Source organism: Salvelinus fontinalis, chromosome 28 (assembly GCF_029448725.1).
Source record: "Salvelinus fontinalis isolate EN_2023a chromosome 28, ASM2944872v1, whole genome shotgun sequence".
NCBI classification, from domain to species: Eukaryota; Metazoa; Chordata; class Actinopteri; order Salmoniformes; family Salmonidae; genus Salvelinus; species Salvelinus fontinalis.
This window is the reverse complement of record NC_074692.1, coordinates 14,637,858-14,665,624: the sequence shown is the minus strand read 5'-3', so window position 1 is coordinate 14,665,624 and position 27,767 is coordinate 14,637,858. Positions and strand designations below refer to the sequence as shown.

Sequence of the window (27,767 nt, the reverse complement as noted above, 5' to 3'; positions counted from 1 at the left end):
TGTAGTTATCAAGGTTCGCTGAGGTTCGCTAGCCAGGTATTCTCGCCCTAACGTAACGTAACGTAACGTAGTCAACCCTGCTAGCTAGCCAGCTAGCCACCGATTAGCAGCACTGTAGAAACGATTACATTACAACGGAACGACTTGACTTGTGTAGTGTTAGCTAGCTACATAGTTTTCTTTGCTATCTTTGTATCTAAGATAATTGTGTAGCTTTGAGTAATTATCGGTTAGCTAGCCAGCTATTTTTCGCCTGCCGCGCTGCCGTCCTCCTACATAGCCAACACTGCTAGCTAGCCAACTTCTACCGAATAGCAGCACTGTAGAAACTTACATTACAACGGAACGACTTGATTAGCGTAGTGTTAGCTAGTTGTCTTTGCTGTCCTTGTATCCATGATAACTGTGTAGTTTAGAGAAATTTAGTGAAATTGTCGAGGTTACCTAGCCAGCTTCACTTTCAACAACGTAGCCACTGCTAGCCAGGCTACTTCACCAGCCAGCAGTACTATATCATTTTAGTCAATAAGATCTTGTATTTTATTTTTATTTTTTTGCAACGTAAGCTTAACTTTCTGAACATTCGAGACGTGTAGCCCACTTGTCATTCTAATCTCCTTTGCATTAGCGTAGCCTCTTCTGTAGCCTGTCAACCATGTGTCTGTCTATCCCTGTTCTCTCCTCTCTGCACAGACCATACAAACGCTTCACACCGCGTGGCCGCGCCCACCCTAACCTGGTGGTCCCAGCCCGCACGACCCACGTGGAGTTCCAGGTCTCCGGTAGCCTCTGGAACTGCCGATCTGCGGCCAACAAGGCAGAGCTCATCTCAGCCTATGCGTCCCTCCAGTCCCTCGACTTCCTGGCACTGACGGAAACATGGCTCACCACAGATAACACTGCTACTCCTACTGCTCTCTCTTCGTCTGCCCACGTGTTCTCGCACACCCCGAGACCTTCTGGTCAGCGGGGTGGTGGCACCGGGATCCTCATCTCTCCCAAGTGGTCATTCTCTCTTTCTCCCCTTACCCATCTGTCTATCGCCTCCTTTGAATTCCATGCTGTCACAGTTACCAGCCCTTTCAAGCTTAACATCCTTATCATTTATCGCCCTCCAGGTTCCCTTGGAGAGTTCATCAATGAGCTTGATGCCTTGATAAGCTCCTTTCCTGAGGACGGCTCACCTCTCACAGTTCTGGGTGACTTTAACCTCCCCATGTCTACCTTTGACTCATTCCTCTCTGCCTCCTTCTTTCCACTCCTCTCCTCTTTTGACCTCACCCTCTCACCTTCCCCCCCTACTCACAAGGCAGGCAATACGCTTGACCTCATCTTTACTAGATGCTGTTCTTCCACTAACCTCATTGCAACTCCCCTCCAAGTCTCCGACCACTACCTTGTATCCTTTTCCCTCTCGCTCTCATCCAACACTTCCCACACTGCCCCTACTCGGATGGTATCGCGCCGTCCCAACCTCCGCTCTCTCTCCCCCGCTACTCTCTCCTCTTCCATCCTATCATCTCTTCCCTCTGCCCAAACCTTCTCCAACCTATCTCCTGATTCTGCCTCCTCAACCCTCCTCTCCTCCCTTTCTGCATCCTTTGACTCTCTATGTCCCCTATCCTCCAGGCCGGCTCGGTCCTCCCCTCCCGCTCCGTGGCTCGACGACTCATTGCGAGCTCACAGAACAGGGCTCCGGGCAGCCGAGCGGAAATGGAGGAAAACTCGCCTCCCTGCGGACCTGGCATCCTTTCACTCCCTCCTCTCTACATTTTCCTCTTCTGTCTCTGCTGCTAAAGCCACTTTCTACCACTCTAAATTCCAAGCATCTGCCTCTAACCCTAGGAAGCTCTTTGCCACCTTCTCCTCCCTCCTGAATCCTCCTCCCCCTCCCCCCCCCTCCTCCCTCTCTGCAGACGACTTCGTCAACCATTTTGAAAAGAAGGTCGACGACATCCGATCCTCGTTTGCTAAGTCAAACGACACCGCTGGTTCTGCTCACACTGCCCAACCCTGTGCTTTGACCTCTTTCTCCCCTCTCTCTCCAGATGAAATCTCGCGTCTTGTGACGGCCGGCCGCCCAACAACCTGCCCGCTTGACCCTATCCCCTCCTCTCTTCTCCAGACCATTTCCGGAGACCTTCTACCTTACCTCACCTCGCTCATCAACTCATCCTTGACCGCTGGCTACGTCCCTTCCGTCTTCAAGAGAGCGAGAGTTGCACCCCTTCTGAAAAAACCTACACTCGATCCCTCCGATGTCAACAACTACAGACCAGTATCCCTTCTTTCTTTTCTCTCCAAAACTCTTGAACGTGCCGTCCTTGGCCAGCTCTCCTGCTATCTCTCTCAGAATGACCTTCTTGATCCAAATCAGTCAGGTTTCAAGACTAGTCACTCAACTGAGACTGCTCTTCTCTGTATCACGGAGGCGCTCCGCACTGCTAAAGCTAACTCTCTCTCCTCTGCTCTCATCCTTCTAGACCTATCGGCTGCCTTCGATACTGTGAACCATCAGATCCTCCTCTCCACCCTCTCCGAGTTGGGCATCTCCGGCGCGGCCCACGCTTGGATTGCGTCCTACCTGACAGGTCGCTCCTACCAGGTGGCGTGGCGAGAATCTGTCTCCTCACCACGCGCTCTCACCACTGGTGTCCCCCAGGGCTCTGTTCTAGGCCCTCTCCTATTCTCGCTATACACCAAGTCACTTGGCTCTGTCATAACCTCACATGGTCTCTCCTATCATTGCTATGCAGACGACACACAATTAATCTTCTCCTTTCCCCCTTCTGATGACCAGGTGGCGAATTGCATCTCTGCATGTCTGGCAGACATATCAGTGTGGATGACGGATCACCACCTCAAGCTGAACCTCGGCAAGACGGAGCTGCTCTTCCTCCCGGGGAAGGACTGTCCGTTCCATGATCTCGCCATCACGGTTGACAACTCCATTGTGTCCTCCTCCCAGAGCGCTAAGAACCTTGGCGTGATCCTGGACAACACCCTGTCGTTCTCCACCAACATCAAGGCGGTGGCCCGTTCCTGTAGGTTCATGCTCTACAACATCCGCAGAGTACGACCCTGCCTCACACAGGAAGCGGCGCAGGTCCTAATCCAGGCACTTGTCATCTCCCGTCTGGATTACTGCAACTCGCTGTTGGCTGGGCTCCCTGCCTGTGCCAATAAACCCCTACAACTCATCCAGAACGCCGCAGCCCGTCTGGTGTTCAACCTTCCCAAGTTCTCTCACGTCACCCCGCTCCTCCGCTCTCTCCACTGGCTTCCAGTTGAAGCTCGCATCCTCTACAAGACCATGGTGCTTGCCTACGGAGCTGTGAGGGGAACGGCACCTCAGTACCTTCAGGCTCTGATCAGGCCCTACACCCAAACAAGGGCACTGCGTTCATCCACCTCTGGCCTGCTCGCCTCCCTACCACTGAGGAAGTACAGTTCCCGCTCAGCCCAGTCAAAACTGTTCGCTGCTCTGGCACCCCAATGGTGGAACAAACTCCCTCACGACGCCAGGACAGCGGAGTCAATCACCACCTTCCGGAGACACCTGAAACCCCACCTCTTCAAGGAATACCTAGGATAAAGCAATCCTTCTGCCCCCCCCCCCCCCCCCCCCCTTAAAAGATCTAGATGCACTATTGTAAAGTGGCTGTTCCACTGGATGTCATAAGGTGAATGCACCAATTTGTAAGTCGCTCTGGATAAGAGCGTCTGCTAAATGACTTAAATGTAAATGTAAGCAGTTGATCTGGAGGTCTGGGGGATAACTCAGAGGCTCTACTCTTTTTTAAATAGGTTTTATTTGTGTTTAATTACAGAGGCTCTACTCTACTCAATGCCCTGGAAGTACTGAGAGGAACAGTCCCTCTAGAACGCCCTGACAATTAAGTTCCATATGAATCTGTCTTAGAGTGTTGTTTATTGTCAGAAAAAGTAACAGCAAATGGCTTGAACCAACTACACCATAGCCAGCCCGGTAATAAGTGGTTAGTTCTTCACTATCTTTCATTTATCAAAAACGTATTGATGGCCTGTGTAGAAGAGTGGGAGATCTGTGAGCTTGTTATAAGATGTGTGCTGGTCTGAACTGTTCTGCCTCAGCTCTGTGCCAGCCTAAGTCATAGGATGTAATATGGCTTACATTACATTGTAGATGCTTTGTTTCATGGGATGATCTGGCTATTGTACACATTTAATTCCCATGTGTTTTAAGGTGTATTGTAAGGTCTTGGATAGTTCTCTGGCAAAGATTTAAACAAGACCCTTGCAAATTGTCTGCCCTCTGATGTTCACGCTTCAATTACTTCACCCTTTTCTAGTGCTTTAGATCCTTTTACTGGCTCAGGAAAAACACTGGCAATAGTCATCCCTTAGTATTTCATGCTGTCCTCATAAATGCTTGTGTAAAGTTGTGTAAATGCCTGAATTCATCAATGTATTTTTCCTCATCATAAACCATTGCCATGACGTAAATATAAATAATTTTTATGGACCATTAATTATTTTACAGTGGGCTGTTTTTTTATTGTGGCATTTATTTCCAGTATGGCAGCCTCTCGTCTACACGTTTCTCATTAAGTCTGTATGCGTCCTTTGTGGACTAATTTCACAAAGACCCAACTCATGTTGGAGTCATAGGCCAGTGGTGTGACTGACAGGTGCAGAACCCTGTAGGTAGCAGAGCAGGCAGTGCAGGGGACCATTCTCCTCAAACCTCAATAATTACATTTCATTATTAGTACAGATCTGTATAACGTCAGACACACCAGACATGTCACCTGTTTCACTCAGCCACGACATACAGAGACACAAGTCTACATTGAACCTGCCTCCCTCTTTACTAAATTAGTTTGCCGTAGTGTGGAGTTGTTTACCTACCTTGTAAGTCTCCCAGTTCCTGAAGAAGTTGACTGATCCATCCAGCCTCCTCTGGATGACAGTCCAGCCACCAGGGTCATGTCTCTGGTCACACCACACCTGCATCAGTCTGTTGGCGTTCTCTGGCTTCACTAGGTACATGCCACTAGCCGTGTGGCCATCCTCCAGGGCCTGCAGGCAGTCCTTCCATGGCCCTGTATGGGACAGGACAGGAGACAGAAACCATGGTGGAGTCAATGGAGGTTGCCAAATGATATATTTTTCTATAATATGAGTCACTCGCTTCTTTAGTCTTCATATATTCATAATGAATACAACTGTATTATTGTGTGACTATCACAGTATTAGAGACAGAGGCTATGTAGCCTAATTGACCACAGCATGATCTACTGTTACAGATGCAGGATCTTCCTTTGATCAGCCTGTTGCAGGAATGGACAAACGTTAAGTGTATTTGAGCTTTAAAAGGGCTTCTAAAGTTTGTAATTTCCACTTTGAAATGTCAGAGTTGATTTCCACAAAAAATGTATCAATATCTACAAAAATGTCCATTAATTATAATCCACATAATAATTAACATTTCCATTTGTTGAAGGATTATTTTCCTGCTCTAGCAAAGTGGCTCAAATTAATATCCTACATCTGTAATGCTGCTACTACCATCTTTCAGTAGGAAAAGCTCTCAGCTTAAGGCCAGCGTTGACTTTGGCTGCTGCTCTCACAAGCGAAATGGCTGCAGGCAGTGCAGCCAAGAGCAACATTGGCATATGGCTAAAGGGAGACCTGATTGCTGAATGATGCAACAGTAGCAGATGGATCAGCAGGGACTCTAAAGATCCCTTGGTGATGAATGACATCAAGGGCATTGGGCTTTAAGAAAATTCTCTTTCATTGAAATAGAGTTAAAAAATCTAATATTTGATGTCTTCCTAAACCCATTTAGGATGCAGCAACTATCATAGTAAACCTCTGAGCAAAATGAAACAACCTATAGACAGTACTCGCTGTAGGTGCCTCTCCTTGATTTCATCCATTACTATGCATGTTTCCCATGTTGTTATTGTCAGTGGGTGTTTTTGACCTACCCCGGTGGAGGTAAAACCATATCCTGTACTATACTGACCCAGAGAGCTGTTGCGCTATTATGCAGATCGGAGACATTCCATCAGGTTAAATATGAAAACTATAGGGTTTTAATCTAATCTCAGATATCAGCCATGGAAACTCTGCTGAGACAGTGGTCTCCATCAAAATGCTTGTGCGTTTACGTGGGTGGTGTGGCCTTGAAATGAAGCCTCTCACCAGGACACAGCATGGCACTACATGCCACTCACAACCACACAATGTGACATACAGCTGTCTAAATGCAAGCGCCATTTCTCACTCAGAGAAGTACACATATCTTATGGTAGGGGTTGGAGGGTGAGGGGGGGAGTGATTAAATAAAGGTGTTTGGGTAAAGGATGTTGAGTGTAACTAGGGGGGAATCCTTCTTCCTGCCCTTCATCTACACTGATTGCAGTGGATTTAACAAGTGACATCAATAAGGGATCATAGCTTTCACCTGGATTCACCTGGTCAGACTGTCATGGAAAAAGCAGGTGTTCTTAATGTTTTGTATACTCAGTGTATAACAGACCCAAATGCGAAGATGGATGCCCTGACAGAAAACAAAGACTGAGCAGGATGTGTTTTATATTGCACTGCAGTATATGATTTAACGAGGGATGAAGTTTATGTTAACTTCTGCTTGTGTTTGGTTTATTCCTTTGTCTTGGTGTTCTGGTTCATATCTGTAAAAACAGGAATTGGCGTGTTGCCTGTTAGCCATTACTCTCCCCCTCAAAAGATCTTTAGTCCGCAGACATGAAAACAGTCTTCTATAGGGCTTTTGACTCCACTTTTTTAATTGGATGTGAAAGTATTAACCTATTCAAGAGTTTACACTGAAGTGATTTGCCAAATGACCCTGTTTAGAACACGATGGACATTTGTACAGAAACAGGAGGAAGAGAGGTATCCACACAGAGGCAGAAGTGGCTGGTCTGCATCCAGCCAGGGTAGGGAGAGAGCAGTATGAGGAAAAGGCAGTATGTAAGAGAGGGGTGATGGAGAGAGAGGAAGACCAGACAGGGAGATGTCAGGCTTTCATAAAGTGACCACAGTGACAGCCTGGCTGTATCAGAATATAAAGGAGGAAAACATGGAGCTAATTCCAAGCAGGACTGTCAACCACAAGGTTTCACACAGTGTCGCACAGTGTCACACAGAGACATATGAACAAAGGTTCACATTGTAAACTGATAGGCTAAACGGCTATAGTCACTTCTATAAAATAGGTTTTGCTAAAATGGCATGTGAGAAGTAATCCATTAGCCAGCCACCTCCTCTCCAGAAAGATGTATGTTGTTCAGACATAAGCCAGAGCACTGCACTACTGATAAACCCTGCCACTGTGGCAGAACATTTGATTGATACAAGCCTGGGGGGCTGGAATAAATTACAACACACATTTCCTCTGTCTTTTCAACCTCCCCCTTCCTTACTCTCTCTCTCTCGCTCTCTCCCTCTATCCCTCCACCACACCTTTCTCTCTCTCCCTCTACCACATCTCTCTCTCCCTCTACCACATCTCTCTCTCTCTCCCTCCACCATACCTCTCTCTCTCTCTTTCTCTCTCTCTTCCCTCCACCACAACCCTCTCTCTGTCTCTCTCTCCCTCTATCCCTCCACCACACCTCTCACTCTCTCTCTCTCTTCCCTCCACCACAACCCTCTCTGTCTCTCTCTCCCTCTATCCCTCCACCACACCTTCTCTCTCTCCCTCTACAACACCTCTCTCTCTCCCTCCACCACACCTCTCTCTCTCCCTCTCTCTCTCCCTCCACCACCACTCTCTCTCTCTCTCCCTCCACCACTCTCTCTCTCTCTCCCTCCACCACACCTCTCTCTCTCCCTCCCTTTCTGCATTGTACAGAACTCTCTTTTTGTGTGGTGAGTTTGTATAAACTTTGGGGTGTCAGTTGCAGTTGGCCCTGACAGGAAATTGCTTGCCTCCCTTCAAATAAAATAAGAGTTTAATTGTCACATGCTTCCTAAACAGCAGGTATAGATTAACAGTGAAATGCTTAGTTACAGGGCCTTCCCAACAATGCAGAATAAAAATAAAATAAGATTTCAGCCACACCCATTGCTGACAGGTGTAGAAATTGAGCACACAGCCATGCAATCTCCATAGCTTAACATAGGCAGTAGAATGGCTTTACTGAAGTGCTCGGTGACTTTCAACGTGACACCGTTATTGGATGCCACCTTTCCAACAAGTCAGTTCGTCAAATTTCTGCCCTGCTAGAGCTGTCCCGGTCAACTGTAAGTGCTGTTATTGTGAAGTGGAAACGTCTAGGAGCAACAATGGCTCAGCCGCGAAGTGATAGGCCACACAAGCAAGCTCACAGAACGGAACTGCAGAGTGTTCAAGCTATTAGAGCGTAAAAATTTTTTGTCCTTGGTTGCAACACTCATTACCGAGTTCCAAACTGCCTCTGGAAGCCACGTCAGCACAAAACTTTTTGTCGGGAGCTTCATGAAATGGGTTTCCATGGCCAAGCAGCCGCATACAAGTCTAAAATCACCATGTGCAATGCCAAGCGTTGGCTGGAGTGGTGTAAATCTCGCAACTTTTGGACTCTGGAGCAGTGGAAATGCTGTTTTTCATGGTTCTGGCTAGGCACCTTAGTTCCAGTAAAGTGAACTCTTAACGCTACAGCATACAATGACATTCTAGATGATTCTGTGCTTTCAACTTTGTGGCAACAGTTTGGGGAAGGCCCTTTCCTGTTTCAGCATGACAATGCCCCCATGCACAAAGCAATGTCCATACAGAAATGTTGGTTGAGATCGGTGTGGAAGAACTTGACTGGCCTGCACAGAGCCCTGACCTTAACCCCATCGTACACCTTTGTGATGAATTGGAATGCCGACTTCGAGCCAGGCCTAAATTCCCAACATCAGTGTCCGACCTCAGTAATGCTCGTGGCTGAATGGAAGCAAGTCCCTGCAGCAATGTTCCAACATCTAGTGGAAAGCCTACCCAGAAGAGTGGAGGCCGTTATAGCAGCAAAGAGGGGACCAATTCCATATTAATGCCCATGATTCTGGAATGCGATGTTCGACGATCAGGTGTCCACATACTTATGTAGTGTATGTACATAATGTAGCCATGTAGTGTATGTACATTTAGGCAGGGGTAAAGTGACTAGGCAACAGGATAGATAATAAAGAGGTAGCAGCAGCGTATGGGATGAGTGTGGAAGTGTAGAAGTATGTGTGTGGGCCAAATGTGTGCCTGTGTGTACGTGTTATGTGAGTGAGTGAGTGAGTGAGTGAGTGAGTGAGTGAGTGAGTGTGTGTTGAAGTGTCAGTGTAAGTATGTGTGAGTCTGTGTATAGTCCAGTGTGTGAGCATAGAGTCAAAAATAGTTAGTGCAAAAAGGGTCAAGGCAGATTGTCCGGGTAGCTATTTTGTGAACTATTTAGCAGAGTACAGAGCACAGTGTCTACACATCAGTCAGGAAAGCACACTGTGACACAGTGTCGAGGGAAAGAGCTTACCATGGTCAAATACTGTATAGCGTAAGCCAATGTGACCTACTGCATTCAAATGACATGGTATCTAGTGGAAGTATCTGTTAACAAGAAAATACTAATCAAATCACTTTGAGATGATTGAGAGCTCTCCCTAGAGTCCCATACATCCTCTGGCCAATTCCTGCTGCTAGCTTGTGGTGGGGTTTCCCCTCATAACTGAAACACTATTCTTACCATGGTCAGGGTTAGATTGACCATGAAATGCAGTGTAAGCTGGCTTTGCCCCCTCGGCAGTGGGCTTGTAGCCCGTGGTGAGTTGAGACCACACAGAGCCTGTCTCTAGACTTCCCCTCATCTGGTGTCTGTTTCTGCTGAGACACATGTCTGTCTGTGGCTCAGCCCTCCCATCCAACAGCAATAGTCACTGGCACAGGCATACGAACTAACACCTCACTGTTAACAGTTAAATACGAGCAGGATAATAAATACAGCAAGGTTTGTGAAAGGGATGAGACTTGAGGAGAAATCACAAGAACATGATATACTGTAGCTATTAGACATGCTTTGTTAGAAGACCACTCTGATTATTGTACTTCTATTATCAGCTTAAGACCCTAGTTAACTCGCCACACACACAGTTAACGAGCGTGACAGTCAGTCTCATCCACATCTCTGTTGTATTCAGTCAACTACACAGTTCACTAAGTTGCCAAGTAATCATCCAGTAACTTAAGCTTCTAAATGTACTAAATCAATGAGGATGGTTTCAGACAGCTCCACTTTCAGTGGCCTCAATACCAGAGAGCTCCAGTCCAACCATCCATGAGCATACAAAATATGTGTTTTAAGATGCTTTGTGGATTGTCATCAGTATCAAGCCCATTAGATGATATGCGTCGCAATGGCTTTTAAACAACATCAGCTCTGTTCTCCCCTAGAGGCCTTTTCTCAGGGAATGTTTGAGACGTATTATTCCCATAGGCAATAGTGAGAAGAATGGATAAAGAATAGATACCTGCTGTTGTCTGGTGATTAATGATTTAGAAAGACCAAACTAGTCTCACACACAACCCTCTGTTTCAGACTGTCTGACATTAGTCTGCTGAGGGTTCATAGAACATGCCAACTTCTCTTTTCATCTTGATTCCTCATATACAGTGAGCTCCAAAAGTAATTCACTTATATGTGTATTAAGTAGTAAAAAGTTAAGTATTTGGTCCCGTTTTCCTAGCGCACAATGACTACATCAAGCTTGTGACTCTCCAAATGTGTTGGATGCCTTTGCTGTTAGTTTTGGTTGTGTTTCAGATAATTTTGTGCCCAATAGAAATGAATGGTAAATAATGTATTGCCATTTTGGAGTCACTTTTATTGTAGATAAGAATATAATATATTTCTAAACACTTATACATTCATCTGGATGCTACTATGATTACGGATAATCCTGAATGAATCGTGAATAATGATGAGTGAGAAAGATACAGACGAACAAATATCAATATTTGTGCGTCTCACTCATCATTATTCATGATTCATTCAGGATTATCCGTAATCATAGTAGCATCCAGATGAATGTAGAAGTGTTAAGAAATATATTATATTCTTATTTACAATTCAAGTGACTGAATGGTAAAGCGCTGCGCCCGAGCTCACTGTAAATGTAACTTCAGACCAGATCTGTATCAAGGAATATTCATTTCAATAGGTGACTATAAGCATGCAGGCTGCTCAATGAAACAGAGCGACTCACCAGAGGGTTTGTTGGTGGTAGAAGGGCTGCCTGTGCCACTGGGCATGGTAGGAAGGACAGGCAGCACAGACTTCTGGTCACTCTGAATCTCGTTGGTTATCTGGTTGGTGAGGCGTGGGTCGGTGGGAGGTTGGTAGGGCTTGTTGATGGGTGGTGATGGTGCGGGTGGGGGTGGGGGTGGGGGTTGAGGCCTGGGCTGGGGTACAGGGACTGGGCGAGGGGGGCTGACCGGCCGACCCTGGCACTGCTCCTCCAGCAGGGCGATGAGGACCGACTGGTTATTGGCCAGAGAGGCCAGGTGCTGGTACTTGTGCTCCAGGTCCTTGTAGCGGTTAGTGAGCTGCTGCATCTCCGAGGTCTGGTTGAGGATGCGGTTCTCCATCTGGGACAGCTCCAGGGCGTTGTCCCTCTTCCTGATGATCTCGTGTAGCAGCTGCATGTAGAGCTGGGTCACCCTGGAGTTCATGTTCCTGCTCTCCTTCCTCAGCAGCTTGACCTCGTTGACGATGCCTCCGTCCACCTCCACTAGCTGCTGCAGCGTCTCGATCTGCCTCTTCTGCTTCTGCAGCTCCCCGTTCAGCAGCTCCAGCTCCTGCTTGTTGACGCGGTTCTCCAGCACTGCGTCCGGCTCCTTGCGGTTCACACAGATGGCCCCTGTCACCTTCTGCTGGGGAACGATAAAGGTGTATGAACACCTGTCAGGTTGCTGGGAGTCGGCGAGGGCCCGTCTGCTCCTCCGCCCAGAATACAGGAACTCTCTCTCCAGGCCATCCTCACTGCTCTCAAACTCCTGGGACGGGGCTCTGCCCTGGCTCCTGGCCTGGGGGTTGCTCTCCTGGCGGTTCCCCTGGCCCTGGGGCTGCTGGGCTCCAGACACCAGACCATACACCAGGAACAGCAGCACCACTGCAGGGAGCTCCATCAGTCTGGGAAGGGCTCTCACTCACACACACCTTATGCTTAGGAGGCAGAGGGATATGAGAGACAGGGAGGTCATTGCTGTGGTATAAAATACTGAATTATTACACAAATACTGTGACACACCAACCAGGTCAGCTATCTTGTTCAAATGATCTCTAATTGTGTTATAAATAAATGTGTTATAAAGCCTAAATGGTTTCCTTTGTATTATTTCAACTAATTCTCATATTCACATCTTGGGTTTAGCGTGTCTCCAGTGAAAGGGTTTTGTTTGGTCAGGTATTGTCACCCTGGTAATGGTGTTTTCCATGGGTCTTGTCTGAACAGGCTCAGAGAAACGACATGCTGATTCCAACAAGATCTGGCATCACCTATTCTATGCTTGTGATATCATTGAGTGGGTTTCACTAAACCTCCCACTATTATCAAGCAGTGGAAATCTCAACTGCGAGCCAGGTTAGATTTCATCAAGGGGCCAAGCTGGTGTGCCATAATATCTCTATCTAAAGGCACCAGGCTGATGGTTTAGGCTGTTTGTGAGAGCATGGCTGGCTCTGGCTGTCTTAGATTGGGTACGATGAAACCTTTTTCCTGGCCTGCCTGTTCAGTCCACCAAGGCCCCTTTTGGAGACCCATAGGGCTGGAGTCTACTCTTACATGGACAGGACATCAATGGGAGGCTTCACAGCACCACTGATTGGTACCAGAGGCAGCCTGTCCCTTAGGATGGCTTCTTCCTAGTCTCCATTACACGAGAGGGCCAGGCAGACACACAGCTCAGGGAGCAGACATGCTCTGTCCTGGGACCCCCTATTCATTCCAGATCCCAGCCCAGAATCCATGTCAGACTGGGGGTTGTTAGGGCTAAAGAAATATAGGCCACCATAAAAGGAGGCCTTTCCCGTTAAGGATGCTGTGACTTTGTATTATATAAGGTATATATAAAGTACTCAATTCTCATACTTGAGTAAAAGTAAAGATACCTTAATAGAAAATGACTCAAGTAAAAGTGAAAGTCACCCAGTAAAATACTACTTGAGTAAAAGTCTAAAAGTATTTGATTTTAAATATACTTACTGTAAGTATAAAAGTAAATGTAGTTAACTAAAATATACTTAAGTATCAAAAGTAAAAGTATGAATTATTTAAAATTCCTTATATTAAGCAAACCAGACAGCACAATTATTATTTAATATTTTGAATTTACGGATAGCCAGGGTCACACTCCAACACTCGGACATAATTTGCAAACAAAGTATTTGTGTTTAGTGAGTCCACCAGATCAGAAGCAGTAGGGTTGATCAGGGATGTTCTCTTGATAAGTGTGCGAATTGGACCATTTTCTGTCCTGCTAAGCATTCAAAATGTAACGAGTACTTTTGGATTTCAGGGGAAATTAATGGAGTAAAAAGTACATAATTTTCTTTAGGAATGTAGTGAAGTAAAAGTAAAAGTAGTCAAAAATATAAATAATAAAGTACAGATACCCCAAAGTAGTACTTTACAGTATTCTTACTTAAGTACTTTACACTACTGGTAACTGTGTTACAAAAGGAAAAGCAGAATCTTAAAATGTATGTTTGAGTATGAAAAACACAGCCAGACACCATAAAATGTGACTTTTGCTCAGTGTGAATTGAAGGGATTTAGTCACCAGTAATCTGCTATACAGTAGCTTGGAGTTGTGAACTGTAATTCAGTGGGTGAGAATCAGATACGTTAAATGGAAGCTGTTGGAGTGTTATTAGTCTAATCCTTTCGACCCCTGCTATGTTCTTATTTTAGCTAGTAAAGTACTAGCTAGTTTTAGCTAGTAAAGTACTGATCTCTCTAGTTGCTAAGTCTGTTTTAATCAAATAAAAAAAAAATATTTGTCACATGCGCCGAATACAGCACGTGTAGACCTTACCATGAAATGCTTACTTACAAGCCCTTAACTAATAATGCAGTTCAAGAATTAGAGTTAAGAAAAGATTTACTAAATAAACTCAAGTTTAAAAAATTCAAAAGTAGCATAATAAAATAACAATACCGAGGCTATATACAGGGGGTACCTGTACCGAGTCAATGTGAGGGGGTACAGGTTAGTAGTAATTTGTACATGTACAGTTTAAGTCGAACATTTACATACACTTAGGTTGGAGTCATTAAAACTAGTTTTTCAACCACTCCACAAATTTCTTGTTAACAAACTATAGTTTTGGCAAGTCGGTTAGGACATCTACTTTGTGCATGACACAAATAATTTTTCCAACAATTGTTTACAGACAGATCATTTCACTTGTAATTCCTTCTTCTAATGTTAACATGCATGAAACCAAGGCTTTTACGGTTACAGAAGTCAACAAATGAGAGTGCCTGGGGAATGGAAGTGGTGCTGGGGGCTGCAGGGCCTGGGTTAGCCTCTACATCGCCAGAGGAACAGAGGAGGAGTAGGATAAGGGTACGGCTAAAGGCTATAAGAACTGGTCGTCTAGTGCGTTCGGGAACAGAGAGTAAAAGGAGCAGATTTCTGGGCGAAGAATGGTTTCAAGGCATAATGTACAGACAAGGGTATGGTAGGATGTGAGTACAGTGGAGGTAAACCTAGCCACTGAGTGACAATGATAGAGTTTTTTTTCTAGAGGCACCAGTTAAGCCAGGTGAGGTCACCACATGTGTGGGGGGTGGAACAAAAGGTCTTTCTAAGGCATATTGGGCAGGGCTGGGGCTCTACAGTGAAAAAAGACAATCATCACTAACCAAAACAGCAATAGACAAGGCACATTTACATTAGGGAGAGGCATGTGTAGCCAAGTGATCATAGGGTCCAATGAGTAGCACTAGATGATTCAGGGAGCCAATTCCATAGTCGCTGCTATGCTAGGCGAGCTGGAGACACGGCGATCCAGACAGCTAGTGGGCCGGGGCTAGCAGATGGGCATCTCGTGACGTTGCAACGGAAGAGCCTTTTGAAACCACCTCGGACGGTTACATCGGCAGACCAGTCGTGATGGATCGACGGGGCTACATTTCGTCAGTAAAGAATAGGCTGGTGGACCTTTTTTCAAAATTATAGCTAAGCATTTTGAAAGCATGATGTTGACATGATCAGTCCAATCAGTTTTACCTAATTCCTATCGACATGTTAAATGTGCAAACACAGGGAAAAGAACTCTGGACCACCTATACTGTATCACAATTCCAGTGGGTCAGAAGTTTACATACACTAAGTTGACTGTGCCTTTAAACAGCTTGGAAAATTCCAGAAAATGATGTCATGGCTTTATAAGCTTCTGATAGGCTAATTGACATCATTTCAGTAAATTTTAGTCAATTTGCTTGACATCATGGGAAAATCAAAAGAAAACAGCCAAAACCTCAGAAAAAAAATGTAGACCTCCACAAGTCTGGTTCCAAACGCCTGAAGGTACCACATTCATCTGTACAAACAATAGTACGCAAGTATAAACACCATGGGTACACGCAGCCGTCATCCCGCTTAGGAAGAAGATGCGTTCTATCTCCTAGAGATGAACGTACTGTCACGGCCATCGTAGGGAGGAGACCAAGGCGCAGCGTGGTATGCGTACATTCTCTTTATTATAAGAATGAACACTGAACAAAACTAACAAAACAACAAAACGAACCGTGAAGCTATACAAAGAGTGCTGAACAGGCAACTACACATAGACAAGAACCCACGAAACCAAAAGGGAAAATGGCAACCTAAATATGATCCCCAATCAGAGACATCGATTAACAGCTGCCTCTGATTGGGAACCAATTCAGGCCACCATAGACCTACATATACCTAGACATACCAAAACCCATACCTGACCCTAACCCTAACCAAAAAAAAAACCTAGACAATAGAAAAACAAGCATACCCACCCTCGTCACACCCTGACCTAGCCTAAATAATAAAGAAAACATAGATAACTAAGGTCAGGGCGTGAAAGTACCCCCCCCAAAGGTGCGGACTCTCGACCGCAAATCTGAACTTATGGGGGAGGGTCTGGACACCGCCCCCAATCTTTACACTGATCCCTCCGCCTTTGTAGATCCGGACCGCGGATCCTCGCCGGAGTCTCTGGGATGCGGATCATAACTAAGGACAGGGCGTGACACGTACTCCGGTGCAAAAATCCCAGAACAACAGCAAAGGACCTTGTGAAGATACTGGATGAAACAGGTACAAAAGTATCTATATCCACATTAAAATGAGTCCTATATCAACATAACCTGAAAGGCCGCTCAGCAAGCCAGACTACGATTTGCAACTGCACATGGGGACAAAGATCGTACTTTTTGGAGAAATGTCCTCTAGTCTGATGAAACAAAAGTAGAATTGTTCGGCCATAATGACCATCATTATGTTTGGAGGAAAAGTGGGACGCTTGCAAGCCGAAGAACACCATCCCAACCGTGAAGCACACCATCCCAACCGTGAAGCACAGGAGTGGCAGCATCATGTTGAGGGGGTGCTTTGCTGCAGGAGGGACTGGTGCACTTCACAAAATAGATGGCATCATGAGGAGAAGAATTATGTGGATATACTGAAGCAACAGCTCAAGACATCAGTCAGGAAGTTGAAGCTTGGTCGCAAATGGGTCTTCCAAATGGACAATGACCCCAACCATACTTCCAAAGTTGTGGCAAAATGGCTTAAGGACAACAAAGTCAAGGTATTGGAGTGGCCATCACAAAGTCCTGACGTCAATCCTATAGAAAATTTGTAGGCAGAACTGAAAAAGTGTATGCGAGCAAGGAGGCCTTCAAACCTGACTCACTTACACCAGCTCTGTCAGGAGGAATCGGCCAAAAGTCACCCAACTTATTGTGCTTGTGGAAGGCTACCCGAAACGTTTAACCCAAGTTCAACAATTTAAAGGCAAAGCTACCAAATACTAATTGTGTGTATGTAAACTTCTGACCCACTGGGAATGTGATGAAAGAAATAAAAGCTGAAATAATATATATATATATATCAATCATTCTCTCTACTATTGTTCTGACATTTCACCTTCTTAAAATAAAGTGGTGATCCTAACTGACCTAAGACAGGGAATTTTTACCAGGATTAAATGTAAAGAATTGTGAAAACTGAGTTTAAATGTATTTGGCTAAGGTGTATGTAAACTTCTGTCTTCAACTGTAGTTAGTAGTGCTGGGCGATATGACGATAGAAAAACCTCTATCGTTTCATATTATGCTCTATCATTTATTTTGTTGTGTCGCAAATCACACTCTTTACGGCAATATTTTTTGTCAATTGGACGAAGCTTTGCATTCTTCCACATGTGCCGTATCGGGATATGAAATTTTGGCCATATCGCCCAGCCCTAGTAGGTAGGGGTAAAGTGACTATGCATAGATAATAAACAGCGCGTAGCAGCAGTGGGAGTCAATGTAAATAGTCCGGGTGGCCATTTGATTCATTGTTCATCAGTCTTATGGCTTGGGGGTAGCTGTTAAGGAGCCTTTTGGACCTAGACTTAGTGCTATGGTACCGCTTGCCATGCAGTAGCAGAGAGAACAATCTATAACTTGGGTGACTGGAGTCTTTGACAATTTTTTGGGCCTTCCTCTGACACGCCTAGTATATAGGTCCTGGATGGCAGGAAGCTTGGCCCCAATGATGTACAGGGCCGTACGTACTACCCTCTGTAGTGCCTTACGGTCGGATGCCGAGCAGTTGCCAAACCAGGTGGTGATGCAAATGGTCAGGATGCTCTCGATGGTGCAGCTGTATAACTTTTTGAGGATCTGGGGACCCATGCCAAATCTTTTTAGTCTCCTGAGGGGGAAAAGGAGTTGTCGTGCTCTCTTCACGACTCTCTTGTTGTGTTTGGACAATGATAGTTTGTTGGTGATGTGGACACCAAGGAACTTGAAGCTCTCGACCTGCTCCACTACAGCCCGCCGATGGGGGCATGTTCGGCCCTTCGTTTCCTGTAGTCCATGATCATCTCCTTTTTCTTGCTCATGTTGAGGGAGAGGTTGTTGTCCTGGCACCACACTGCCAGGTCTCTGACCTCCTCACTATAGGCAGTCTCATCGTTGTTGGTGATCAGGCCTGCCACTGTTGTGTCGTCAGCAAACTTAGTGATGGTGTTGAAGTCGGGCTTGGCCACTCAGTTGTGGGTAAACAGGGAGTACAGGAGGGGACTAAGCACGCACCCCTGAGGGGCCCCCAATGTTGAGAATCAGTGTGGCAGATGTTGTTGCCTACCCTTACCACCTGGGGCTGGAAGTCAGGAAGACCAGGATCCAATTGTAGAGGGAGGTGTTTAGGCCCAGGGTCCTTAGCTTAGTGTTGAGCTTCTGGCTCGTGGCCTTGTGAATGTTGACCTGTTTAAAGGTCTTGCTCACATCGACTACGGAGAGGTGATCACACAATCGCATGCATGCTTCAGTGTTGCTTGCCTCGAAACAAGCATAAAAGGCATTTAGCTCATCTGGTAGGCTTGCATCACCAGGCAGCTCATGGCTGGGTTTCCCTTTGCAGTCGGTTATAATTTGCAAACCCTGCCACATCCGACGAGCATCAGAGCTGGTGTAGTAGGATTCAATCTTAGTCCTGTATTGACCATTTACCTGTTTGATGGTACGTCTGAGGGCATAGCGGGATTTCTTATAATCATTCGGATTAGTGTCCCACTCCTTGAAAGCGGCAGCTCCAGCCTTTAACTCGATGCAGATGTTGCCTGTAATCCCTGACTTCTCATTGGGATATGTACTGTACACACGGTCACTGTAAGGACGACGTCGTCAATGCACTTTTTGATGAAGCTGGTGACTGAGGTGGTATACTCCTCAATGCCATCGGATGAATACCGAAACATATTCCGGTCTGTGCTAGCAAAACAGTCCTGTAGCGTAGCATTCGCTTCATCTGACCACTTCCGTATTGAGTGAGTCAGTGGTACTTCCTGCTTTAGTTTTTGCTTGTAAGCAGGAATCGGGAGGATATAATTATGGTCAGATTTGCCAAATGGAGGGTGAGGGAGAGTTTTGTATGTGTCTCTGTGTGTGGAGTAAAGTTGGTCTAGAGTTTTTTCTCTCTGGTTGCACATGTGACATGCTGGTAGAAATGAGGTAAAACTGATTTAAGTTTGCCTGAATTAATGTCCCCGGCCACTAGGAGCGCCGCTTCTGGATGAGCATTTTTATTTTTTCTTATGGCCTCATACAGCTCGTTGAGTGCGTTCTTGGTGCCAGCATCGGTTTGTGGTAGTAAATAGACGGCTACGAATAATATAGATGAAAACACTCTTGGTAGATACTATGGTCTACAGTTTATCATGAGGTACTCTACCTCAGGCGAGCAATACCTTGAGACCTCCTAATATTAGACCTCTCGCACCAGCTGTTACTGTCAAATAGATACACACCCCCACCCTTCGTCCTTCCAGACGTAGCTGTTCTGTCCTGCCGATGCACGGATAACCCAGCCAACTGAATATTATCCGTGTCGTCGTTCAGCCACGACTCGATGAAACATAAGATATTACAGTTTTAAAAATGTTGTATTTTATTAGGATCCCCATTAGCTCTTGCAAAAGCAGCAGCTACTCTTCCTGGGGTCCACACAAAACATGAAACATAATACAGAATAACATAATACAGGACATTATTAGACAAGAACAGCACAGAACTACATACATTTAAAAAAAAAAAAAGGCACACATAGCTTACATATCAATGCATACACACAAACTATCTAGGTCAAATAGGGGAGAGGCGTTGTGTCGCGAGGTGTTGCTTTATCTGTTTTTTGAAACCCGGTTTGCTGTTTATTTGAGCAATATGAGATGGAAGGAAGTTCCATGCAATCAGGGCTCTATATAATACTGTACGTTTTCTTGAATTTGTTCTGAATTTGGGGATTATGAAAAGACCCCTGGTGGCATGTCTCGTGGGATAAGTGTGTGTGTGTCAGAGCTGTGTGTAAATTGCCTATGCAAAATGTCCCGTTGGTAGGATAGTGTCGAGCGGATTTCATCCAGTTTATTTTCCCGTGATTGCACCTTGGCCAATAGAACGGATGGTAGAGGCGGGTTACCCACTCGCCAACAAATTCTCACAAAGCACCCCGATCTCCGCCCCCTGTATTTCCGTCTTTTCTTCACATGAATGACAGGGATTTGGGACTGGTCTCGGAGAAGCACTGGATTGGATTAAGAAAAAATCTACATCCAGTTCGAGGTGAGTAATCGCTGTTCTTATGTCCAGAAGCTCTTTTCGTTCATAGGAGACAGTAGCAGCAACATTATGTACAAAATAAGTTACAAACAATGCAGAAAAAACACACAACATAGCACAGTTGGTTAGGAGCCCGAACAACGGCAGCCATCCCCTCCGGCGCCATTATCTCACTTGATGTCAGGTGAGTGTGTTTAGCTAGCTGTCCTGACTCTGGCTCTCTTGGGTGACTGCCACTGTTAAGAGGAGTGGCTTCACACTGCGTATGGAAAGTCTGACACAGAGCAGCTGATGCTATTCCTGCGCCTGTTTTAAGATATTGATCAGATTGCATCAGGCCTGAACCGTTTACCAAGAGACAGGTAATACGGCTCATTCACAAGATAAAGGACACACCCTTGTCTATACAGTATATTATTTCCTATATGTATTTAGAATATTGGAATTTCAAACTAAACTTAACCTGGAAAGAATGTTGAACTCTTAGCTAAACCTTCTCTGGACAATTACATTGCTCTGTTAAACAGTGTAGAGGGAATGTTGTCTAATAACAATCTTACCTGATACAGTTTATCTCTGAACAGAGGGTGCATTTAAGTAGTGTGATTAGTTCACAAGAACTAACTTTTAAGATGCAACGCTTAGATTTTCACAGGAGTTCATGAAAAAGAGACACGTTGACTGTTTGTTCCAGATTTCAAAGAGCCTTTTTATTCGAAAAATAGCCGGTCAGCAGTTGAAGGGACTGTGGTGCTATTGGAAGCGGAGGGGATGCCACTGAGTGCAAAGGAGAATGTGACCGCAGTGTAAGGATAACAAGGGCCTGCACCCCTTGGGTTCCTTAATTGAAAGCTGCTGCAGATTGGATTACAGAGGAGCCCTGTGCAACACCTCCCCAGAGTCAGGACAAGCCTTTCTGATCTCATACCTCTAGAGTGGGAGGCTTGGTGCAGGGCAGGCGCATGGCTGCTGGCCTGATTCTGTTGACTCTATTTAGTTTAGAGTAACTACATTACCTGCTCAGTAGTTACTGCTTGAGGTCTGACCCAAAGGAGAATCACGTGCAAGATGTCCAGACAGCCTTCAGAATCAGAGGGGAGAACACTTTTGTTTTTGCCTTGCTATTCTGGGCATGGGGCCAGCCCATTAGGTTCAATAGACGGAGAGCAACTGTCCAAGATCAAGACCGGTGGAGATCTCTGGCTGGTATGAAGAAAATTAGTGTCGAAGATACTGTATGAAAGTGATAAAGACATGGAGTGGGAGAGACAAACATATACTAACTTACTTAAAACTGTTTGAGCTGTACATGTTCTAACACATTTCAAGCTCTATATCGTCGCTGTCCGATTTGGCAATTTTTCATTTGTTACATTTATTGAAAGCAGTAACTCTCCTCAATATACTCTAAACATTTCATGACTCTAGGACAAAGAACATTTATTCAAAATAGCTTCTGAAGTTTCATAATTGTATGTTCTTAATAGAATTTTTTGTTTTGGAGGTTTTCATCAGACATCAACGATATATGTTGTTCTCATGAATATAAGACTCTATTTTTTCCTACCAGTAAAAGTTCAAAAGAAGCCATGGTTAGGTTTTGTTTTACTGTGAAACACTCCTCCGATACAGTATGTGGGTCTCTTTCATGGAGTTCATCACTAATCAAGCCATATGACATCATCACAGCAAGTGCTGATTGACAAAGAGAAGATGGTAAAGATTGGATTTAGCTACAGTATCTAAACACAGGCTATAAGTCCTTATTAAGAACATCTGCTGAGCACTTTGTGGGATGTAAAACAGAAAATAAAATGAATTCCTCAGGGGGAAACAGAGGACAACAACACTTGATAATGACCAATCAGGTCTAATAAAACAGTCACGGTCTCCACTCTGTTAATGGCCTGGGACTACTGTGATACTGCTGTGGCTTCCCTCTCTGAAACATGAGCTGTCTGTTTGAGGGAAGTTATGCGCCAGCCACTTCATGACTGCAGAGGAGCCCCATAATACCATGCGGTTAGCCAGGAGTCTCCCAGCCACCTCAAAGCTGGAGGAAAATGTCTGAGCTTGTGTGTGTGTGTATTCAGATAACACCACATGCCAGACTCAGGCTCCCAGGAACCAGAGAGATTCCCATCTGCCCAAGAAAATCACCCTGTTATTAACCCCTGAGGCAACATGCTCTCTCCTCCTTCATTCCTATACACAGACAGCAGACTGACTGGCCTTATTATTGTTGTGACATCAGTTCTGTTTAAATGAGCAGCCATTGACTGCTTGGCCACTAGCAATGTGTATGATTTACTGGTGTTGAGTAGCTTCATATACTGTCGGGCACAGAGGACAACACAAAGGACACCTCAGAGGACACTGAACATCTCTGTGTCAACACTCACTGGATAGGTGTTGAAGAGGACAGTGATACTGTAGACAAATAACTACAGTAGCTTTATGGATGATAGTGCCCTTGGGGTAAACAGTGTTCCTAAGTAGAGCTGTCTTGCTCGTTAGCATGTCTGTCAAATTCACAGGTCGGTAGTGCCTTTTTCTAATAGTGTGACAGGTAGTGCTTTGTGTGGTTCAGTGTGGCTGTGAGCAGCAGCATGCTCCAGTGTTTTTGTTCATGCTCAGCACATAGTAATTAGTAGGTGAGCAAAGCGGACCGGCGGGCCCGGCTGATGTCCCTCTCCCCAGCCCCTCTCATTTCAGAGTGAACGTGGCATTCCTCACATTCTTAGCCACCTCATTAGAGTGAGCTGCCACAGACACTACAGACAGACACACTGGTATTCGCGGAGAAAGAAAGAGACCCCTCCTCTCTGCCCCAACTCTGCTGTACCTATACGTCAGCTCTGCCTCCTGCCCTACCACACCACAGCAAGTCATACAAACATCAGAAGCTCTGTTATCTCAACTACCACCCCCACTAATACAAGTGCACTTCAATCTTCACAGTTTATTACTAGTCACAACATATAAATTCAACACCTCCCAAACTACAGCACTGGAGCACTGTGCAAAATGAGGCCCTCGAACATGCTCAATTAGGAACAATTATAGTGAGCCATAACAGTGCTGGTTGTATGACATGCAATTTGTTTTGGATCAGAATCAAGTTAACTTTGCACATGGTAATCTGGGTTATTACTTTATCTAAGGTGACCACATTATTCCCTCATGCATGTAATGCTGGTTAGCCCATAACATAACACTGTAGACATAATTCAACTTAGCCCCAGACGCAGCCTAAACTATCTGCTCGGTCTGATTGTGTTGAGTCTGAAGCTGATGGAAAGCCGCCATTGTTTTGCCTTTCCACAGCACAGAATAGTTCTGATGATCATTTACCACATTTAGTAGGGTTGCTTTATTTGACTCTTTCTGGCTTGTGTGTTGTTGTGTGGTGTGGTTTGTTGTTTTGGCTGTCACATTTCCTCTGATGGTGTCAGGCAGGGGTTTCAGGAACCGTTTCAAAACATCTCTAAATGCACCCTCAAAGCCATCTTATCCAAGCACAGCCCCTGTGGGAGCAGAGACAAAGCAGAGATTCAACAGAACAGCTCTCTTCTTCCCTGTCCACTTCAGCATGGGGGAACATCCTGACGCAGGGGAAGGCTGTACCCAGTACTCTATGGATAATTTTAATAAAATATATCTATCTATATCCATTAATGTACAAATGACAGCAAACTCATTTAGACTAAAATTAAACTGTGCAAAATTATTGGGTTGGAATTTGGAATTTTGTGAAGTGAAATATTTTATTTTTATGAATAATCAAACATCTCAAACAAACAACTTCTGCTGGTGTGAACCATATCACAAAATGAGGGCATAGTTTTTTGTGGCTCTGCTTACAATCATGAATGAATAGATGTTCCTATTAAAAAGCCCGGGCTCCTGCTATTGGCACTATTCACTAGCAGCCTATCTTTGTTGTTCGAGTACACCTTTGGAATCCTCTGTGATGATAAGTGGCGTGTTTATCAGTAGTTAACAAGCCCTTGCCCTGGAAAGCCCACGACTTTAGTCTCTCTGCTTTGTGTTGACCCCTATCTTCTGAGTCTATATCAGATCCAGCTGCTTCGTTAATCCAGACAGGGGAATTAACCCTGGACAACAGACCTCTCCTTGTAGCTCCATATAGATAGCACCCAGGTGCTAAGCTTCAAACTGGTCAGCAGGAATCTCTGGCTAACTCAACACAGAGTGGCCAAAGCCTGTCTGACACTGTGCAGCTCAGTGGTCAATTTCAAACAAAGTTACTAAATTATCAACTGATAATCAACAGGTTAGACAAGTGAGCTAATTCAATCAGTGAAAAGTTCATCTTGAGGCTCTACTTAGGCGCAACACTAGCAACACTTACAGAAGTATGAGCAAGCCATGCTAGATTACTGCATGTACACATTCAATACAGAGAAAGACACAGTGAAAGTCAAAGGCCACTGAATCCTTACCAGATAATTGTCAACTCTAGCTTGTTATCCCTGGCAACACTGATTGAAGTGTCCCCTTGAAGAAAGTCATCACCGGTCTGTGTGAAAGCTGTTTGGGGCTGTCGTCTCTCTCGATCACTTGTTTTTTGTCACCTGCACCCGTCTTTTCACTTAAAGGTGGACTGCGGTTTGAAGCCTGTTATTAAAACACCTTCATTCTAGAACCAGGAGCTGCACTTGTCGGGAAGATGTCCTTTGTACTGAAGGCATTGAGCAAATATGAAAGAATCCACTTGAAATTACTAAATAGAGTAAATCCACATTTGTTTTTAGATGTAATGTGGAGATTCCTCACAGGCAGTGAGAACGCAGGAGACAGTGAGAGGTCAGTGTGCTTTCTGTAGCCCGGTAGGAGAAGAATGTCACTTTCTGAGTGCTGAGTCCATCACTTCTGCCTCACAGCTCTAAGACACAGTATTTTTCTGCTGCCCTCCTTACCTCCCCTTTCCTTTCTCTCCCTCTCTCTCTCCTCAGTGCATTTACATGATGAAAAATGCTCTGGCACAATGTTTCAGTAAGCTGACAAATTGAGCACAAGCCCTCCCATGTCTCCTCCCCTTGGCACAAAGACATCCACAAGCATGAGATACAAGCTCTGACTACACATACACCACACACCTCTCTCTCATTCACGCACGCACACACACACGCGCGCACACACACAGACACACAGTTTCCCAGCACTCTCTCACCCTCTGTTGGTTGTAACAGCAGGGAGTGGTGATGTCACAGCAATCAGAGCATAATTGGGCTCTGATGTATGTGAGCCAGCGCTGTAGGAGGAAGGAAGCTGGTTAAAGACATATGAAGAAAAGCACCCGAGCATTGGTTTGAGATAATAGTGGTTGAGCTTTTGATTGGACGAGTGAAAGTAGATCCTAGACCAGAGCTAAGGAGCAAGCTTTCTCTGTTGTAAAGCAGGCTGCTCTGTAGATGGCTCCAGATTGGGCTGAAGGGGTGATGAGGATGATTGAAACTGTTTCTTTATTTCTTCAGTTCCTCGTCTTTCTCTACCCAGGGTTACTTTTCTTGTTGTTTGCATTATTGTGTTTGTGTGTTTGGTTTGTTGATGCTGTTTGAAGGAGATGACTGGACTTGGTTGTGACTGGGAACATCTTGCTCAATATGAACAGAGTCATAGTATGTTCATGATATGTCAGTGTGTAGACAAGCTTGCCAACTCTCTGAGAAAAGCAGTCATGCAGAGAATTGGCATTGACAGTCTTCACCTGGCTGTAGTCAAATGGGTTTTGTTGTTCTCTTATTTAACTTATTTAACTTTTTCTCAGAGAAATAGTATTGTTATCAGGTTTAAGGATTCCACTTTAGTTGTTTATGCGTTTATTCTGAATGCTGTACGATTCAGGGGGATTAGCAATTAAAAGCATTTGTTGAATTGCTTTTTTCCAATAGTGAGGGCTTACAGTTTTTCTCGATTGCTTAAACACAAAAACTGGTTCCTGTAGCACAAAAACCCAAACCCATACCCTTATGTCATTCCCAAAAACACACACACATTTCCCATAACCGTAAACACTATTCACTTGTTTCCACGCATGTTTCAACATTCAAAACTCTTTCTGCAAAACCTTACACAAAAGTGGCTAAATAAATAATTTATTGCATTATATATTCATTCAGCCAGCACATGCTCTCAATATAGTTAACTCAAGTCATCACAACCTACATCACAGCGTTCTCCAGGTGCAAACACTAAGCCTCAAAATTGTTAACACATCAATTAGAATTGCAGGATCAATAAATAGGGCCTAGAGGCATGTCCATGTGCTTTGGAACAATGGATCCTAACAATGCTGATGTTGCAAGACAACAGAGAGGAAGAGGACGACGAAGACAACAACAAAGACAAGTAATCTCAGATGAAATCCGTGCCACCCTAGTTCATCATGCGAAAACAGATCATTTGCCTTGTTGTTACTGTGATACATGTAATGCTGTAGTGTGCATAGACTGAATCTCCACTTTGTTCTCAGTGTAGTTTTTACCACAGTAATGGATTACCATAGGTCAGTAATGGAGAAATACATTTTTGCTGAAATGAGAGGCGGCCATCTATTGGAGGTGGGCAGAGACTTCTCACAGCTGAGCAGGAGACTGTCCTGGTAATTATGGTGATTGCCAGTAATGCCATCCGTTTGAGGGAAATTCAAACCCAAACAGTTGAAGACCAGGTAGTCTTCCAAGGAATTGACAGCATCAGTATTTCCACCATTGACCAGATCGTTCAGAAGAACCACATAAGGACAAAGCAGCTGTACTGTGTGCCTTTTGAAAGGAATTCAGACAGAGTTAAGGGGCAAGGATTCCAATATGTGCAGGTAATTGCTATACTGTACAGAAGTTTTACAGTATGTAGAGTATGGCCCATCTCTCCAGCATATCAATTCAGTACTGTACAGTAATGTGTTACAGTATATGCAGTACACAATCTTTCATTCCAGTACAGTAGTACACTATAGTACTGTATTTGTAGTACAGTAAAATGTGTGTTTTTTTTAAACTTCTGTAGAGAATCTTTGAGCTGGATGCCATGGCTGACCCACAGGAGTACATCTTCATCTTCTAACCAAAAGGCGCAAAAGGGGGCGCAACATCATTGGTCACCGTGCCATCATACAAGTTCCTGGCCAGAGGAGAGGCAACATCACCCCATGTGCAGCCATCAGCAATCGTGGCGTCCTCCACCGCCATGTCAAAGTGGGTCCATACAACACAACACAACTCCTTCAATTTCTAGATCAGCTGCACAATAACATTCTTCAACAGGAAGGGGAGCCAGGGCAACCAGAGCAAGCCCAATATGTTGTCATTTGGGATAACGTGAGTTTCCATCGGGCTGCTCTGGTTCGCGTCTGGTTCAATGACCACCCCAGGTTCACCATTCATTTTTTTTGTTTTGTTTTTTTT

At 44.9% G+C, this 27,767-nt stretch overlaps 1 protein-coding gene across 2 annotated transcripts in view; it reads right to left on the bottom strand.

Annotated features, from left to right (window-relative positions):
- The window catches only part of LOC129826236 (angiopoietin-related protein 2-like), a 32,287-nt gene extending 6,864 nt beyond the window's left edge, over positions 1-25,423 (bottom strand). The window contains exons 1-4 of one of the 2 annotated variants that reach the window (XM_055886739.1): positions 24,801-25,423; positions 23,689-23,861; positions 11,227-12,185; positions 4,891-5,084 (exon numbers count right to left, since the gene is read on the bottom strand). In XM_055886739.1, the coding sequence (XP_055742714.1) occupies positions 4,891-5,084; positions 11,227-12,148 (1,116 nt within the window). In that variant the 5' untranslated portion in view covers positions 12,149-12,185; positions 23,689-23,861; positions 24,801-25,423. The remainder of the gene's footprint in view (positions 1-4,890; positions 5,085-11,226; positions 12,186-23,688; positions 23,862-24,800) is intronic. The other variant, XM_055886738.1, reaches the window with a different exon arrangement.
- Between the last annotated feature and the right edge of the window lie 2,344 nt (positions 25,424-27,767).